The sequence below is a fragment of the Mastomys coucha genome, unplaced genomic scaffold (assembly GCF_008632895.1).
Source record: "Mastomys coucha isolate ucsf_1 unplaced genomic scaffold, UCSF_Mcou_1 pScaffold5, whole genome shotgun sequence".
Classification (NCBI taxonomy): domain Eukaryota; kingdom Metazoa; phylum Chordata; class Mammalia; order Rodentia; family Muridae; genus Mastomys; species Mastomys coucha.
The window spans coordinates 118245960-118264234 of NW_022196911.1; the positions used below are offsets into that span (position 1 = coordinate 118245960).

The 18275-nt window shown below is 43.1% G+C and overlaps 1 protein-coding gene and 1 long non-coding RNA gene across 6 annotated transcripts in view; one reads left to right on the forward strand and one right to left on the reverse strand.

The window, feature by feature from the left end:
- B3gntl1 (UDP-GlcNAc:betaGal beta-1,3-N-acetylglucosaminyltransferase like 1) overlaps positions 1 to 9614 on the reverse strand; it is a 67897-nt gene extending 58283 nt beyond the window's left edge. For all 4 annotated transcript variants that reach the window (XM_031352604.1, XM_031352603.1, XM_031352601.1 and 1 more), the window contains exons 1-3: positions 9500 to 9614; positions 7494 to 7610; positions 7307 to 7406 (exon numbers count right to left, since the gene is read on the reverse strand). In XM_031352604.1, the coding sequence (XP_031208464.1) occupies positions 7307 to 7406; positions 7494 to 7610; positions 9500 to 9547 (265 nt within the window). In that variant the 5' untranslated portion in view covers positions 9548 to 9614. The remainder of the gene's footprint in view (positions 1 to 7306; positions 7407 to 7493; positions 7611 to 9499) is intronic.
- Positions 9595 to 13384, forward strand: LOC116077802. Of its 2 annotated transcripts, XR_004113337.1 has the most exons (3): positions 9596 to 9708; positions 12789 to 13002; positions 13114 to 13384. It is a non-coding gene; the product is annotated as an uncharacterized LOC116077802 (long non-coding RNA). The 2 variants fall into 2 exon arrangements; XR_004113338.1 differs by lacking the exon at positions 12789 to 13002 and having other exon boundaries at positions 9595 to 9708.
- The last annotated feature ends 4891 nt before the right edge of the window (positions 13385 to 18275 follow it).

Consider the following 18275-nt stretch of genomic DNA (forward strand, 5'->3'; position numbering starts at 1 on the left):
GTTTCTTTGTTTTCTGGAGGGGAAACTGGGAATGGAGAAATTTACATGTAAATAAAGAAAATATCTAAGAAAATCCCTCCCAGGACTGTTCTGCTTTTCTGTTCCTGAGATAAAAAACACTCTGACCAAAAACAATTAGAAGATAAAAGGCTTTATTTGATTTATACTTCCAGGTCACAGTCCCTCACTATGGGAAGTCAGTGCAGAAATCAAGCAGGAGCTCAAAGCTTATGCCTTAGAGGGGCACTGCCTGCTGGCATTCCCTGGCTTCTGTTCAGCTAGTTTCCTTCTACAGCCCAGGGAACAGGGTCATTCACAGTGAGCCGAGCCCTCCTCCAGCAATTAACACCTAAGGAGATCCCTCACAGACAAATCCTTTAGATCAAACTAATCTGGGCAATTCTTCAGTAGAGAATCCCTTCTGAGGTGATTCTAGGCACTGTCAAGTTGACAGTGGAAGCTAACTAAGACAGAAGGAAACCTCAATGTAGCTAACAGCTGGTTTACTGTCAGACATGAGAAGGCCAGAAGCATGCATCACAGGAAGAAGGAAGAAGACTGGCACCCAAGATTCTCATTCTAAAAAGTGAAAGAAATGAAGACATTCCCAGATAAACTAAAGTTGAGAGAATCTGTTGATAGCAAATCAGCCTTAGAGAAATCCTAAAGCTCTTAAGGCTGAAAAAATTGGCAAATTCTCAATTCATTCAAAACCACAGCACCAGTAAGTGCTAAATACATAATTATAAAAGATAATGTGAATACATAGCTTTTCTCTTTTCTTCTACTAACAGACTTAGCAATTGTGTACGGTGCCAAGTGGGGAGGGAGGTGACTCACAGGTAGGTTTGTGCTCCCCAGAACCCATGCAAGAAGCCAAATGCAGTTACCTGGCTAGGTATACTCATTAGAGTGACATAATCTTTTAACCTTTCATGGCAACCTCTGATATACTGCCATAATACCCAGGAAGGGCTGGGCAACATGGAAATCCAACTACTTCCTTAAGATGACCTAACATTTAGGTAATCATCCAAAATGCTTCATTGTGGGGTAGAAAATGCAGGCTCCAGCAGATCTTGCTCTCAGGGAAGGCTGTGGTGCTAACGGTCAAGAACAGTATGATGCCCAAAGCCATCCCAAGGGCATCTGGAAAACAATTCAGCTCTTGAGAAACAGTTGCTTCATTGTTGAAATTTGGGCTTTGTGTTAAACAAGAAAAAAGACCTCAATGAGATGGAGGACAAGCTGTTGGCCAATAAGATTCAAGCTGTCACCTGCACAGGACCACTACCCCTGTAAAGTTATTGTGGTCCCAGAACACTGGTCCTGGGCGCAAGAAAACCTCCTTCCTCCAGGCTTTAGGCATTAACACTAGAATCTCTGGGGGACACTGCTGAAACTTTAGGTGATACATAGTTGGGTTGATCAAACAGCAGGTGTTTAACAGTGGCAGCGTGTACAACCCCAGAGTGGTTGATATCACATTAGAAACCATATTGCTCCTTCTTTGGGAAGGTATTTATGTGGCGTTTGCCTCAGTGCTATGCAATGAGTACCAGCAGGTCCTGGCTTTGTCTTTGGAGACTGAGTAGACCTCCCACTTTCTGAAAAGGGTCAATTCTTGACTGACCCAACTGCATTTGTGGCTGTTATCCCTGTGGCTGCTGCCATCATTGCTGTTACTGGAGCCCTAGCCAAGCCTACTGACAAGGAAGAGATGGAGGAGTCCAATGAAGATGAAGGATGTGGTCTCTGAACAATAACCCTAAGGCAACCAACTCAGAGAGCTTTTGGAAAAAAGTTTACTCCTCTTAAAAATAAAAAGAGAAATAAATGAAGCTAGATACAATGGTGTGTATGTATAATCCCAGCACTCCTATGGCCAAATGGGAGGCAGAGAAAGGAGAATCACCCAGAAGCTTGTGAGCCAGCTACGTTGGAGTACAAGGTGAGAATCAACGTCTAAAAGTTGTCCTCTGATCTTCACACCATTGCCATGGCATGCACACTGGCTCTCAAAACTCTTCCCCCCACCTCACTCAAACACTGGCAATAGTATAAGACAATGTAAGCAATATATTATTAATATTATGTTAGTATATGTAAGCAATATATTATTAATATTATAACCTATAGAAACTGTATCTGTTGGGGCTTGAGAGATAGATGGCTCAGCCATTAAGAGCACTGGCTATTCTTCCAAAGGTACTGGGTTCAATTCCCAGCACCCATAAAGTGGCTGACAACTGTTAGTAACTCCAAGTCCGAGGACTCTGATGCCCTCTTGTGGCCTTTGATGGTACTAGGCATGCACAAGATGCCCAAACACACACACATGCTCAATGCCCATATACATAAATAAAATGAAATTAATAAAGAATGTGACTAGTACCCATAAGCTGTAGCATAGGCAAGTATAAAAAAGTCAGCATGTCTTATTTTGATCTGTATATATTTGCAATATGACTTATAAGATGATACACAGGACAACATAATCTATGTCAATAGGCACAATTTATAAATGTACCTCTGTGGTACATTTATACAATTTATAAATGTACCTACAGACATACAACAAAGATGTCATTTTTGTAACATCAAGTAAGGAATTGAGAGGTGTGAGGAACTGAAGCTAAAATGATGAGATGACTTTATAATCCCTATATTAACTAATTACAAACACATAAAAGGAAATAAGGGAATCAAACAGAATACCAAGGAACAAGTAAACACAAGAGAAGACATTGAGAAATCAGAACAGTTAACAGCAAGTGTCCTCCTTATAGGCGAAGTACAGTTATATTTAAATGGATTAAATTCTCTAATTAAAAAGTAAATAGAGGCAGAACAATTTATTTATTTACTTATTTATTTAGGTTTTTTCAGACAGAGTTTCTCTGTGTAGCCCTGGCTGTCCTGGAACTTGCTCTGTTACCATGCTGGCCTCGAACTCACAGAGATTAAACTGCCTCTGTCTCCCAAGTTCTGGGATTAAAGGAATGTACTACCACTGCCTGGCTAATGAGTAATTTAAAAAAGTACTCATCTAGACAGCTTACATCTACAGAATTACATCTCAGAATTTGGAGAAACTGAGGTGAGAGAATCCCAAGGTCAAGGCCAGCCTGAGTTACACAGTTAGAGACTGTCTCAAAACAATAACAAATTTAAAAATGACTCCACTAAATGTTGTAAGAGATCCAAAGGCACACAATGAGCTGAAAGACAGCACGTAAAAAAACATCCCATGCACACTAATCACAAAAAAAGCTGGGTGGCTGTGCAAATACAAGACAAAACCAATTTTATTCCTAAATTATTTTAAGAAACAAGTAAACAAACAAAACCCAACATCATTCATTATACTGATAAATAGATGCAGCAATCAAAAAGACAAAAATTATGACCAGAGAGCCTTGGAGTAAACCAATATAGCTAGATGGGCAAAAAAAGGGAAGACCCAAACCACTGAAATACATCACACTACCAGCCCTGCCAAGTGCTAGAAGGGTTAGGGGTGGAAACTCTGGACAGTGTCAGGAACCTGAGAGAAGAAGGGAAACTCCTCACATACAGACTGAAAAGTGAGGACTCAGGAACAAAGCAGAGAAATAAGCCCAGGATCCAATGGTTTCACCAATGAATTCTACCAAACAAGAGAATTAACACTAGTCCTTCTTAAATGTTTCCAAAAATTAGGATACATACCCCCTCCCTAAGCTGTTCTAGAGGCCAGAATTCCTGACATCAAAGCCACCAAAAAATAGTGTAAGAACTGGAGACCAAAAACAACATCCCTTATGAACACACATACAAAAATCCTTAATTAAAGCCAGGTGCAGCGGCTCACACCTTTAATCCCAGCAGAGGATTGGGAGGCAGAGGCAGGCGGATTTCTGAGTTCGAAGCCAGTCTGGTCTACAGAGTGAGTTCCAGGACAGCCAGGGCTATACAGAGAAATCCTGTCTTGAAAAAAAAAAACAAAACAAACAAACAAACAAAAGTTCTAAGCTAGCCTGATTTGCACAGTGAAAACTTGTCTAAAAGAAAAATCTTTAAAAAGAGATGGGGAAATAGCTCAGTTAGCAAACTGCTTCCATACAACCATGAGAAACTGTATCTCTACTACCCACATAAAAAGCAGCGCATGGTGCTATCTATCTATAATCTTAGCCTTGGGGGATTAGCCAGAAAGAGCATTAGCCAACTAGTCTTGCCCAGTCAGTGAACATCTACCTGGTTTAGGAAGAGGCTGTCCTAGTCAGGGTTTGTATTCCGGCGCAAAACGCCATGACCAAGAAGCAAGTTGAGGAGGAAAGGGTTTATTCAGCTTACACTTCCACATTGCTGTTCACCACCAAAGGAAATCAGAACAGGAACTCACACAGGGCAAGAACTTGAAGGCAGGAGCTGATGCAGAGGCCATGGAGGAGTGGTGCTTATTGGATTGCTTCCTCTGGGTTGCTCAGCTTGCTTTCTTATAGAACCCAGGACTACCAGCCCAGAGATGGCACCACTCACAATGGGCTCTCCCACCCTTGACCACTAATTGAGAAAATGCCTTACAGCTGGATCTCATGGAGGCATTTCCTCAAGGGAAGCTCTTTTTTCTGTGATAACTCCAGCTTGTGTCAACTTGACACACAAAACCAGCCAGTACAGAGACCTTGTCCCAAAAAATAAGGTGAAGAATGATGGTGAACATCTAGCCTCTACACTCACGAACATGTAGACATGCATACACACACACACACACACACACACACACACACACACACACACACACGTGCGCGCACGCGCGCACGTGCACACACAGACACACATCCCATTCAGAAGGAAAACTACCTCTATTTCTGTTAATACATGGCACTATTTTTTAAAAAAATTTTTGTGCAAATAAACAAATTAATCAAAGCTGTAAGATCTACAGTATCAACAATAAGAAAAATGAGCAGTCCAAGTAGGAAATTAAGAAAACAATTTATTTGGCTGAGAACATATACCAATGATTGAGTGTTTGCTTGTATATGTAACAAAGATGAACAGAAAATAATACAAAAAGCTACAATGGTCAAAAGCATGGTATGGGCATAAGAATGGCCATACAGACCAGTGGAAAACAGTCCAAAAGTGAGCTCGTACTGTTAACTGATGCCTGGCAAAAGTCTCAAGTCAACCATCTGGATAAAAAAGTCTCTTAGAAAGCTGTTGATGACAGGCATGATGGCACATATCTCTACTTCCAGCATTTGGGAGGCAGACAGATCTCTGAGTCTGAGACCAGCCTGATCTATACAGCGAGTTCTAGGACAGCCAGGGCTACAAAGAGAAACTCCATATTGAAAAACCAAGAGAGAGGTGGGGCGGGGGAGTAAGTGCAAAAGAGCTGTTAATGATTCGAGAGATGGCTCTGTGGTTAAGAATACCAACTGCACTTCCAGAGGTCCAAAGTTCAATTCACAGCACCTAGGTGGCAGCTGACAAGAGCCTGTAACTCATCTCCAGGAATCTGACACTCTCTTTGGCCTTCGTGGGCACCAGGCACACTCATATGGTAGACATACACCCATAAACGTTAAAAAAAAAACTCAATAGTGTTGAAATAAGATAACACCTACAGATTCTTCAAAAACGATGTTTAGTCAGAGTATAACATAACATATAAAATATAAACATATAAAATATAAAGTATAACATATAAAAATTAAGTTCTGTCATTTATAAGAATTAACTTACAATAGACTGAAGACTAAATATGAGAGCTAAAAGAATAAAAATCTCTAAAGTAAAAAAGGAGTAATTTCTTTGCTACTTTGATGTAGCAATGGTTGTTTGAGATACTGATACCAAAAGACATGCCATGAAGAAAAACTAAACTGGATTTCATCAACTGTAAACTTTTGTACACCACAGGTAGCTACCACAAGAGGCTAAAAAAAAGAATCCAAAGAATATAAGGAAGTGTATGGAAATTATACATCTAATGATGCTCTGGTATGCCATACAGACACAGTTTCTATAGCTCAGCAATGAAAAGAAATGAGTGTCGATAGCTCAAAGAAACAATGGACAGTGAGTTGCTCCAAAGACACACAGCCAGAATGTGAGTGCAACGCTCAACATCATTAGCCATTTGGAAACGCAAACATACCACAATCAAATACCTCACACTCACTAGAAAAGCTACAGTAGTAATCACAAAAGAAAATAACAGCCAGGATATGAGTAAATGGGACCTACTGGAAAGTGTAAATTAGTACTATACTGAGACCAACAGTTTGGTGGGTCCTCAAGTTAGAAAATATAAAATTATAAGGCATATGCTCAATAAATTTGAAAAACAATGTTCATGTATTTAAAATAGTTGCAAACTCAGTGTTCAAACAAAAACTTGTACACAAGTATTTGTAATGACACCATTGACAAAAATTTCCAAAAAGTGGAAAAGCCCATCAACTGATGAATTGGATAAAAAAAATAGTTTATTGTACAACTGATTTATTCTCTAATAAGGAATAAGGTATTGGCATGTTACAATAGATGAATATTAATAAAACTGTGCTTAAGGAATTATAAACATGAACTACATTGGTGATTGCCTTGAACCAGAGTAACCCATGCACTTAAGAGAGAGTCACATATCCAAGATCAAAGCACAAGCAGATTCGGTATCTGATGAGGGTTTCCTGATTCACTGAGGTTATTTCCCTTTTATCCTCACATATGAGAAGGGTAAAGGATTATTTGGGGCCTCTTCCATAAAGCACTAATCCTATTTCCATTCATGAATCTCCACCCCCATGACCCTATCACCTCTCAAAAATAACACCTCCTAAAACTCACACATGGATTAGGCTCCACCTACAAATTGGGAGTGGATGCAAACACAGAGACAACAATAAATCTTTACCAAAGAAGGAGAAACTGACTGAATGGGAGGCAGTGGTAGGCAGAAGCAGACAGATCTCGGTGAGTTCTAGGTCAGCCCGCTGTGTGTGTGTGTGTGTGTGTGTGTGTGTGTGTGTGTGTGTGTGTGTGTGTGTGTGGAGAGAGAGAGAGAGAGAGAAAGAGAAAGAGACAGACAGACACAGACATGGACAGACTGACTGACTGACAGACACTGAGGCCCACTCGGTTCTTAGTAGGCAACAGACCTAATCACCAGACCTGGAGATTACCAGGACGTTATTTTTCACCAGGATGCTTTTTTTTAACCAGGATACTTTTCTCCAGATTGTAGCAATATGAAATCATTAAAGTTTGTAGGTTGCTAAGAAACCATAATTACAATTTAATATGTTACCTCCTCTGGGAGAAGGAGAGTCATGGCCTCCAATGACTACAGAGATGCCAGAATCTTCCAGTTTCATCTTCCATTTTTCAATGATGGCCCTAGACTTGTCCTGCAAGTATGACACAGCAGGTCAGGAAATGTCCCTCAAATGTGTTCTGTAAAGTATTGAATCACCCAACAGTCGGCCCGTAAATACCTTGCTGGCATCATTAAAAACAGAGAGCTCCATGGTGCCTTCAAAGTCTTGCTGCAAAACAGATACCAAGCACTCATCCAGCCACTGTTCAGCGTTGTGCACCGGGAGGATAATAGACTAGAATCCAGAGAGATGAGTTAACAAACCACCATGGGGAGCTGCACTCCCTTCAGTGTCCATGAAATGTCTCTCCCACAAGATGAGACCTGGCCTTCAGGTAGAGAACCATGCCTCATGATAGGGCATGCCCAACAAACCAAAAATGTCTATTTCTCCTCTCTAAGCTCTTGGCATTCATTTGGTCCATAATATTCAATAGGTCTTAGGTACCCATTAGGTTCTTGATGCTTTTAAAAACTGTTCCATTTATTCTTGTTATTGTATGTGTATGACCCCCTAGTTCAATGGTAGATTCATGAGTTTAATCACTAGGCAAAAGCATCATCGTTCTGGTTAAACATCTATCTCCTGCTCTGTAACCAGACTCTTGACAGAGTGACCCCTTCATAGCATAGCCAAACTGGACCAAGAGGGCTTGGAGAGGCCCTCAATCTTTGTTCTACATTTGAATTCAGGTACCAGCACTTTTGCTCAGGGAGTCTCACAAAGTCAAAAGTTTCTAAAGCAGCCGGGCAGTGGTGGTGCACGTCTTTAATCCTAGCACTTGGGAGGCAGAGGCAGGCAGATTTCTGAGTTCAAAGCCAGCCTGGTCTACAGAGTGAGTTCCAGGACAGCCAGGGCTACACAGAGAAACCCTGTCTTGAAAAAACCAAAAACAAAAAAAAAAACCAAAACCAAAACCAAAAAAATTTCTAAAGCAGTATGGAATAAGAATCACTGAAACCTGATAACCAAAAGAACAATGTCATAGGAACTGTCTCAATTTTATATAATATAGTGAACAGCAAAGAATAGCCACAGAAATTAACAGTTGGCCTCACCCTTGAATTAATGTGAAAAAAAGAAAATTGGACATGTTTCTGAGCAGGAAAACCAATAGGTTAGGTAGATGTGAACATACACATATTAAGTACATGTTACATAGTTATATACAACACAGATGATAGCTATATAATCTTTACAGACAAGACTTACATATAATATTGACAATATCTACGTAGGTCACCATAGAGACCACTTACATATACTTTAAATCACTGAATATGAACATGTTATAAGACACTTATACAGGAGTGTTGAAGTTCTTACAAGTTCTTTACAAATAAAATGCTCTTTGAGGAGCTGATGATTCAAAAGTGGCATTCTATCCTGTTTGTGTTTATTCTGAAAACATGCTGCTTAAAGACTTTTTTATTTTTTGAATAAAAAATACAGAGATTGAACCTAGGGTCTTACACATTCATGTCAGAGTTGCTTCCCGGCCCTTTGTAAAGGAAAAGAACATTTTTAATTTTCTCAAGACCTACGAGATCTTAATTTGAAGAAGTGTGTTAGACTCATTTGTTATCAGTAAGTGTAACTTGGATGCAGGAGGTTTCAAGGTCATCCTCGGCTGCATGTTCTTCGGGCCAGCCAGAGCTACAGACCTCACAACATAAAAACAATATGCATTTCTGACAAAGGCCTTGGTTTACCAGTTTCCAATTTCAGTAAGACTGGAATGAAAAATAAAATCATTTGGCGCTATGCCTGTGAAACATACTTAATGTGTCCTGGCCTCTGACATCTAACTCACCTGCTAGGTACTAAGATAGGTGTGGCGTGCTGGCGACCGGGGAGGAGGGAGGAGGGGTGCTAGAGTGATGGGAAGGTAGGTTGTGTAGGTTAGTCTACCGTAGGAGCTCGGACAGGAGCTCCATCTGTACACATGTCCACCTCGAAATGGAATGGTGGAAACCCTCCAACTTGAGGTTCCTGAACCCGTGGCAGCATACATGAAACCTAGCTGCTGAGAGCCCGAGACAGGATGACTACTGTGGAGGGAAGGAGAAACAGCAACAGAAGGGACAAGAGTGCGGGACCGTGTCTCACCCGGCCATACCTACCACTAGGGCCAGCGGGCCGCGCATTGTGGCGTCCTCGGATAGCTGCATAGCGCGGCTTCGCTGCCCTTTTCCTGCAATCGCAGTTCTGCCTAGGAGGCCAAAGCGTGCTCAGCAATCTCCAGGAGACGATGCACAGACTGGACCACTTCCGATTGGTGCAGAGCCACGTGGCTCGCTAAGGCTAGTGGCCTGCCCCTGCCGGACTTAGGGTAGGTGTCGAGCCTTAACGGTGGGGTGCATAGACACGTTCTATTGGTGTAGAGACACATCAGTCAGTGAGGGAAGGCGGTACTTCGAGCAGAGTGCCCAGTGAGGCGGCCTGTCTGTTAACTAGGGGAAGAGACTCTAGAGAACAGGAGCGGGACGGGCTAGCCGCGGTTCTCGGCTTGAGCAGCTAGGGCGAGGGGTTCGGGGTGGGCTGTGCTGTGTGGGCGGGGCCTGACCGAGCAAAAGGTTGGGCTTCCGGAGTCCGTGGGCGCTCCTGGCTGTCCGCCCTTGTAGTTCTCATTTGTCTCTGCGGCTTCTTGGCCTGCGGAAGTTGTCCTGCCCCACCTGACGGAAAAAAATCGCAAACTGAAGTCCACAGCCAAATTAATGTTATAATAATATTTCAGCGCGGGGGAACTTGTGAGGGGCGCCACCCTGTGCAAGTAGGTGGTTACTTAAAAATTCGACCACAGGTTGGGCCTATAACTTTAAAAAGGAAAATGCCAGTAAGTTTAAAACAAACAGGAGACATTTCATCAGAATCCTGTTTGGTCTGACTGCTCCAGACAAGGAGGAAGGACCCCCTCCCGGAGGAAGGTTCGCTGGTCTGGACTGGGTCTGTCTGGAGTGAGGCAATGGTAGATAGTTCTTATGGACCCAAGGCACTGGTGTGGACTGCATTCGGACGCATGACACCTAGTCAAAGCCAGATAGTTGAGTTCCTGTGCTACACAGAGATTCATCGTCCCGAGGGGCTCCTGGCGGGGGTGGGGGGTGGGGGTGGGGTGACAAGGGAAGGAAGTGTTCTATGAACTGTAGGAGTCCCAAAGTTAGGAGTCCCCCAGAACCGAAAGGTTTCACTAAATTACTTCCAAAAGACAGGTGACAATCTCTGTACTGCATGGAACCTAGATATAGATAAAACACTTGATTGCTTAATGTAGATAACCCATGTCCATTTCCTTTCCAAACAGTGCTTTTCTGACTTATGCTTGTGTCTGCAGTTTCTCTGAATGGTCATCATACAACTAGAAATATATTTTAAGATGGTATATTTTGATCATCCACACCCTCCATTTGTGAGGGGTGACACTGAGGTCACCCACTGGCCTTGGCACCAAGTAGCCCTCAAGAGTTTCCACATTTAAAAATAGCAGGAGATGGGTGGAAGAGATGGCTCAACGGATAAAGGCAGTCGCTGCCAAGCCTTAGAACCTGACTTTGAGCCCTGGGACCCACATGGTGTCAAGGAAAGAACCTACTCCCACAAGTTATCCCCTGACCTCCTAACATTTAGGCTATGGCGCATACACACCCACACCCCCAACACATGCACAAAATAAAATGTAATTTAAAAATAGCAAGAGCGCTATACAGAGAAACCTTGTCTCAAAGGGAAAAAAAATATAGCAAGAGCTCTCAGCAAACCTTTAGACTGCAGTGCTTTTCAAAACTTTGGTTAATTTATTTTATGTATATGAGTGTTTTGCCTGCATGTATGTGTGTGTACCACATGCCTCCCTTGTGCCTATGAAGGTCAGAAGAGAGTGCCAGATCCTCTGAAACTGGAATTACAGACAGTTGTGAGCCACCAGGCAGGTCCTGGGACTCAAAACTATGTCTCTGCAAGAGCAACTAGTGCTCTTAATTGCCGAGCCTAGTTTCCTGCTCAGGGCTAGTGCCTATCCATTAAAATACTTTCCTCAGTAGAAAACAGTGACCTGACCTGCTTTTTCTCCCCTCCCGAAAAGGAAAGAATCTACATTGTCCCCGGCAGTTAAGCAAAGGACCTGAGTACCCTTAGCCATCTTAACAGCTTAAGTTCTGAAGATACCTCTTTCTACAGCCTGTTCTAGGCAATGCCAAACTTTTTCCTGCCTGTATAGACAGGGTGTTCGCCCTCTTCCATGTAGCTGGAACAGAGCTATGATAGAACCTTTGTGGGTCACTGTGAGAGTTCTTTAACTCACCTCGCATAGAGAAGGTAAGCAGTGATAAAAACACAAACAAACAAAAAAAAACCACAGGAGCTCTGTAAAATAGGTGTGCTTTGTCTAGCAGTACACTTCCCCTTTTACCTGGACTAACCCGCTCAGGTTACTACTCTTAAGTGCTCTTAACTAAGGTTTTTGGGTGTGTCTATGAGCACCTCTTTCACAGAAAAATAAGTTCTCTTTTAAAAATTAGATCAAGGGCTGGAGAGATGGCTCAGCGGTAAGAGCACTGACTGCTCTTCCGAAGGTCCTGAGTTCAGATCCCAGCAACCACATAGTGGCTCACAACCACCCGTAATGAGATTTGACGCCCTCTTCTGGTGCGTCTGAAGACAGCTACAGTGAATTAAGCTGGAGCGAGCTGGGCAGAGTGAGCAGGGGCAGGAGTAAGTGGGGCGGGAGTGAGCAGGGCGGGGCCGGAAGAGGTCCTGAGTCCAATTCCCAGCAGTCACACACATGATGGCTCACAGCCATCTGTACAGCTACAGTGTACTCATACACATAAAATAAATAAAATAAATCTAAAAAAATTAGATCAAATGCAAAGTATTCGGTAGCTTGTTACAAAGCAAAGCTAGGAAATCATGTATGATATTTTTACCATATTTTTTTATTTTTTATTTTTATATTTTTATTTTTATGATATTTTTATCATGTATGATATTTTTACTGAAATTGCATCTTATCTGAAAAGCCAGGGGCAAATAGCACTAAATGAGTAGAAATACAACCTTATCTTTAAGTCTGACCAAAGCAATGTGAGGATTCGTTTTCAAAGACCTAATGGTCTCCCAGAGTTACTGTGTGGAGATTAGTTTCATTTCAAATGACTTAGTAGTAAGTAGCATTCTAGCTCCAGAGTGGGCTGAAGATCAGGAAAACACAGGTAGTGTCTACACCTTTGCAGTACAAGGTGTTTGCAGCAGGCTGCAGCTGCATGTATCTCACCTCCTGTAATCTTTTGCAGCAAGAAAGATACTTTTTAGATGTATCCTCCGACACAATATGTGTAGACATTCTTAAAAATATGTTTTCTTTAATGTATAAGAATGTTCTGCATGCATATATGTATATGTACTGTGTGTTAGCTGTGGAGGCCAGAAGAGGGTGCTGGATCCCCTAGAACTGGAGTTCCAGATGGTTATGAACCAACATGTTGGTGCTGGGAATTAAACTCAAGTCCTCCTAAGAACAGACCAGCGATCTTCATGACTAACCCTTCTTGACGGACCTAGTATTGTGCAACAGTTTTCTCTGATATTGAAACATTCCATCCTGCAGAGAAGCTCCTCAAACCAAAAGGTAAACAACTCAAAACTACCTTCAGGAAACTCCTGAAACTAATCAGATTCCCTAGGTCCCTCCCTACCAAAGTAAACAATACAAGCTGAGAAAGTCCCTCTCTGACTATAGGAAGCTGAGCTGCAAAGAAGACTGGGGCCAGAAGAGCTGCCTCAAAGAAGCAGAAGCCAGCCAAGTTGCCTGGAACAGGTTTAGACCAACTGAGGCACATAAAAAGGACACTCTCCAATCTGTTGGGTGGCCTGCAGGCTGTGCAGTGTGCTCTCCAAGCCCAGTTTTGTGAGCTGTCATCCATGCTGGGGCGGGTCTTGCTGATGCAGCTGCCTTTTGAATCATTTCCACTCCTGAAAGCAATGACAATAAAATGCATTGGTCCACCAAATTGGACTCGGTGGTATCTGTACTTTGGTCTGTCATGACAAAGGGTGAATAGTTATGTGTGTTCCATATCCCCAGGAAAAGTTTTGTCACACAACACCTGGAAACTACTTTTTGCAAACATTCAGCACTTCAGAGGTTCCTGGTAGCAGCAGGTGCTGTTCTGAAATCCAAGGGTTGTGGAACCTAAGCTTGATACCGGTAAGGTAGGGTATAAGTGTTAATTCTGGGCTTTTCTACAACCTCCTGTTCCCATATAAATGACACAGTGGCCTAATATTTATTAAAAGGCTTCAAGCACTATAGCTGGACAGATACTCATCTATTCTAACCTAATCATGCTGGTCTGGACTACTTCCTGGCCACATGCCCCATTATTTGCCATCTGAGTTTTGCCCTGGGTCACTCTGCTCCCTGTGTGTCCTCATGGCTGCTCCCTTGGTGACCTGCTCATGAAGAATCCTCCTAGCCCTCTCCTAGCCCCTCTGTCTCGCTTTGGGACCCCCTGTCAGATCAGAAGTCCAGCCTCCCCTCTCCTCCTGCCTAGCTATAGGCTGATCATCTCTTTATTATAACCATTCAGAGGTGATGGGAAAATAATTTTTACACATCATTGAGACATGAAATGCTTTAATAATCATGACAGCGCCAACATCTGGACTACAAGAACATCTCTGGGCATAGAAATCAGCATCTGAAATGCACAGTGCACAAACCATCCCCCAACAATAGGGAGTCTCACCAAGATACCATTAAAAGCCCAGGCTATGGAGACTGGCACCAGCACAGGTAGAATATAGGAAATGGGTAGGGCATTGTGTTTACTGAATCGAAAGCATGTGGTCTCGAATCAGGAAAGAGGAACAGGGATGAGAGATGCAGATGAGTATTTATGGGCATCTGAAGGAGAATGATACAAAACTCCTGACGCTGTGGCTTGATTCTGCTTATACAAGATGCTCAGGAAAGCTGGGTGGTGTGGCACACACCTTTAATCCCAGCACTTGGGAGGCAGAGACAGGCGGATTTCTGAGTTCGAGGCCAGCCTGGTCTACAGAGTGAGTTTCAGGATAGCCAGGGCTACACAGAGAAACCCTGTCTCGAAAAACAAAAACAAAAACAAACAAACCAAAAAGATGCTCAGGAAAGCTACCTATGTGTCTTTAGAGGCCCCAGTGCTAACTGCCCAGGACTTAAAGGGCGGGCAAACTATCGTGGTCTGAAATGTCATGTCTCCCAGGCTCCTGTATGGGAACCTGGCCCCTAGAGGATGATGTTAGATGGGGCTTTTTAGGAGATACTTAGTCTGTTACATTAGCTGCCTTACATAAGACACTTGAGGGAGCTCTACATCCCTGTCATGTGAGGACACACAAGAGGTACCATCTGTGAGGAAGTTGCCCTCACCAAACACTGAGTCTCCTGGTGATCATGAACTCCAAGCTTCTAGAACTATGAGAAATAAAATTCTACTGTTTATAACTCACCCAGACTCTGTCTGGTGGTTGTGGTGCCAACTTTAATCCCAACACTCAAGAAGCAGAGGCAGGAAAATCTATGACTAAAAGACCAGCCTGATCTATAGAGTGGATTCCAGTACAGCCAGGGTTACACAGAGAAATCCTGTCTTGGAAAACCAAAATAAACAAATAAATAAAAATTAACATACCCAGACTCTATTTTGTTATAGCACCCAAACACACTAGATGCTTGTTTCTAAGTTGTACAATTACATGATACTGGTACTGGAGTCAATACCACCAGCAGAGATCAAGATTAAAGCTTTAAAGCAATAGCCAGATGAGCTCTCAGGACAGCCAAACCCTCAAGACCTCCAGCGTTCTTTCCAAGTTTACAAATGAGACAGACCTCAATTTACCTCAATTGACCCTCTCCTTGCTGAAGGTCGGGATACTTGGATGGTAGATAACTGCACATGGTGACCAGCCCACCTCCAAAACACTCCAATCCTCAAGAAAAAAACAGGCTATGGTTATTCAAAACTCCCACTTCTGTGCTACCTCACTATTTTACAGGTTAGTTGCACCTCACACTTAAAATTTAATGTTTCATTCAAGACCTATAGCTTATGCTTTTCAGAAATATAATGTACAAGCTTGCTGTGGACACGATCCCAAGAATTCTGTCTTTCAGCAGCACATGCTCCTAGAATACAAATCTGGGGATTGGAGTTCCTATAAGGCAAGCCAGTGATGCAGTCAGAGAGTAATTCCTGTGTGATGTGTTCCTGAATGAGGGTAAACCGTTGTTGTGTAGCAGTTTGTTCCTAGATTAAAGCCTTCCATCTTGGAAGGAAACTTCTTAAGACATAGACTATACAAGGGGAGGTTGAAACAAACAAATATTTTATGACAGGGTGTTCTAAGGTGTACTGGCTGGTTTTGTGTATCAACTTGACACAAGCTAGAGTCATCAGAGAGGAAGGAGCCTCAGCTGAGGATGCAGCTGTTAGGCGTTTCCTCAACTAGTAATCAATGGGGGGGGGGGGGAGCCCAACCCATGGTGGGTGGTGCCATCCCTGGATAGATAGTCTTGGGTTTTATAAGAAAGCAGGCTGAGCAAGCCATATGAGGCAATGCAGTAAGCAACACCTCTCTATGACCTCTTCATCTATTCCTGTCTCCAGGATCCTGCCCTGTTTGAGTTCCTGTCCTGACTTTCTTCAGTGATGAACAGCAATATGGAAGTATAAACCAAATAAACCCTTTCTTCTCAAACTTGATTTTCAGTCATGGTGCTTCATGGTGTTTCAAAACTGACCAGATTCACTAGGCTCCTCCTTCCCCAAGAGTATATAAATAGTAAAAATATTGAGAGTCACCTTTAGACAAAACCAGCCCCCTGGAAGGAGCAGAAGCCAGGTGTCTTAGTTAGGGTTTTGATTGCTGTGATAAAACACCATAACCAAAAGTAATTTGAGGAGAAAGGGGGTTTTAGCGTACAGTTTTTACATCACTGAAGGAAGTTGGAGGAACTGATACAGTGGCCATAGAGAAGTGCTAATTACTTGTTCTCCTAGGCTTGCTTAGCCTGCTTCTAGTATACACCCAAGGAACACCTGCCCATGGGTGGTACCTCCTACAGAGGGCTGAACCCTCCCACATCAATCACTAATTAAGAAAAAGCACCATAGATTGTCTTCAGGCCAATTTGGTGAGGCCATTTTCTCAGTGAGATTCCCTCTTCCTGAATGACTCAAGCTTGTGTCAAGTTGTTATAAAACTAGCCAGCACACTAGCTCAGCAGTTTGGAAGAAACAGAGATATGCCAAACAGCCTGGAAGAACCAGAAGCCTGCTGAGCTTCCTGGCAGAGGCTCAGACCAACTGAACTACATGGAAAGGACACTCTCTAACAAGTGGAACTGCCCCCAAGCTATACAGTGTGCTACAGGTTTCCTGGTTGTCAGTCATGCTGGGGTAGGCTTCGGTGATGTAGCTGTCTTTGAGTCATTTCTACTCCTATAAGTATCCCCTCACCCATACTTCCATAAGCAACACTAATCGTACTCATTAGTTCATTGAGTTGGACTTAGTTCATCTGTGCTCTGGTCTATTGTCAGTTCTCTATTTGGGCTGAGTAGACATTTACTCAGGTGTCCCCAGAAATAATGTCATACAATAGACAGTGTGATACAAACCCATTATTGTTTCATAGCCACATCAGAGGGTCAGACTATCCATGAGAAAAAGGCTTAAACCAGCACCCCTGGAGAGCTGGGGTAGTATGGGTGACCAGCTGCCCTCTCTTTCAGTGGTTTCCATTACTGTGCTGAACACTACCCAACCTCAGCCATTATCTTTGGGGGTCACAACTTTCAACCCAAGGGGTAGACCCTTGGTTAGAAGCCACCAGCCTTTCCCATTCCCTGGCATAGTTACTGGATCAGATAGTACTGATCTTTTTGGGCCATGACCTCTGGCAAGGTGACCTTCTTATCACATGGAGATCCTGGAATCCATGGGAAATGGTTTGAGGATGCGGTTGGAGCTTTCAGGACCACAGGCCGATCCTGAGAAAGGAAAGGAAAACCTGTGATGCAGAGCACGGATCCCAATAGTGATCTCTGCGAGCACTCAGAACACGTCCGTGATAAAGCTATAGGGTATCCCCGTGGCCTCCTGTAATGAGAAGGCTCTCTACTCAGAGACCCATTGCTGGAAAGGATAAGTCTGCTTTGGCACAAAACAGGTAGCAAGCAATAAGGCATTCTCTGTAGAAACCATGTGTATAGTGATCCCGTGTAAAGTATTTGTCTTGACCTGGATCCCAAACACCCCCCCCCCCCACCACAGCCAAGAAAACAGCCTGAGGTCTCCATATGGAGGGTTTCTGTTCTCAGGTAACATACAGGCTATGGTGATGCAGGAGAGGAGTTCAGAACATGTGGAGTCCAAAATAAAGTCCACTCCAGAGTTGAACTCCAGGCCTTGTCCAATACCTAGAGAATTGTCCACCTCAGCAGAGGCTGGAATGTCTAAGCCCCTCTGTGGCTACTGAAGGAGCTACAGATAACCTGATTCCTGGGGCCCAACTAGCCACTATCTTAGTTAGCTTTTTATTGCAGTAATAAAACACCATGCCCAAAAGGAACTTGGGGCTGGGCAGTGAGCAAAGGGTTATTTCACTTACATTTCCACATCACAGTTCACCATTAAAGGAAGTCAAAGCAGGAACTCAAGAGAGGAACCTGGAGCTGGTACTGAAGCAGATGTTATGGAAGAGTACTGCTTACTGGCTCTCTCAACCTGCTCTCTTAGAACATCCAGGACTACATACCCAGGCATGGCACTGCTCACAGTGAGTGGGGTTCTTCCACATCAATCACTAATCAAGACATGTTCTACAGACTTGCCAATAGGCAAGTCTTATGGA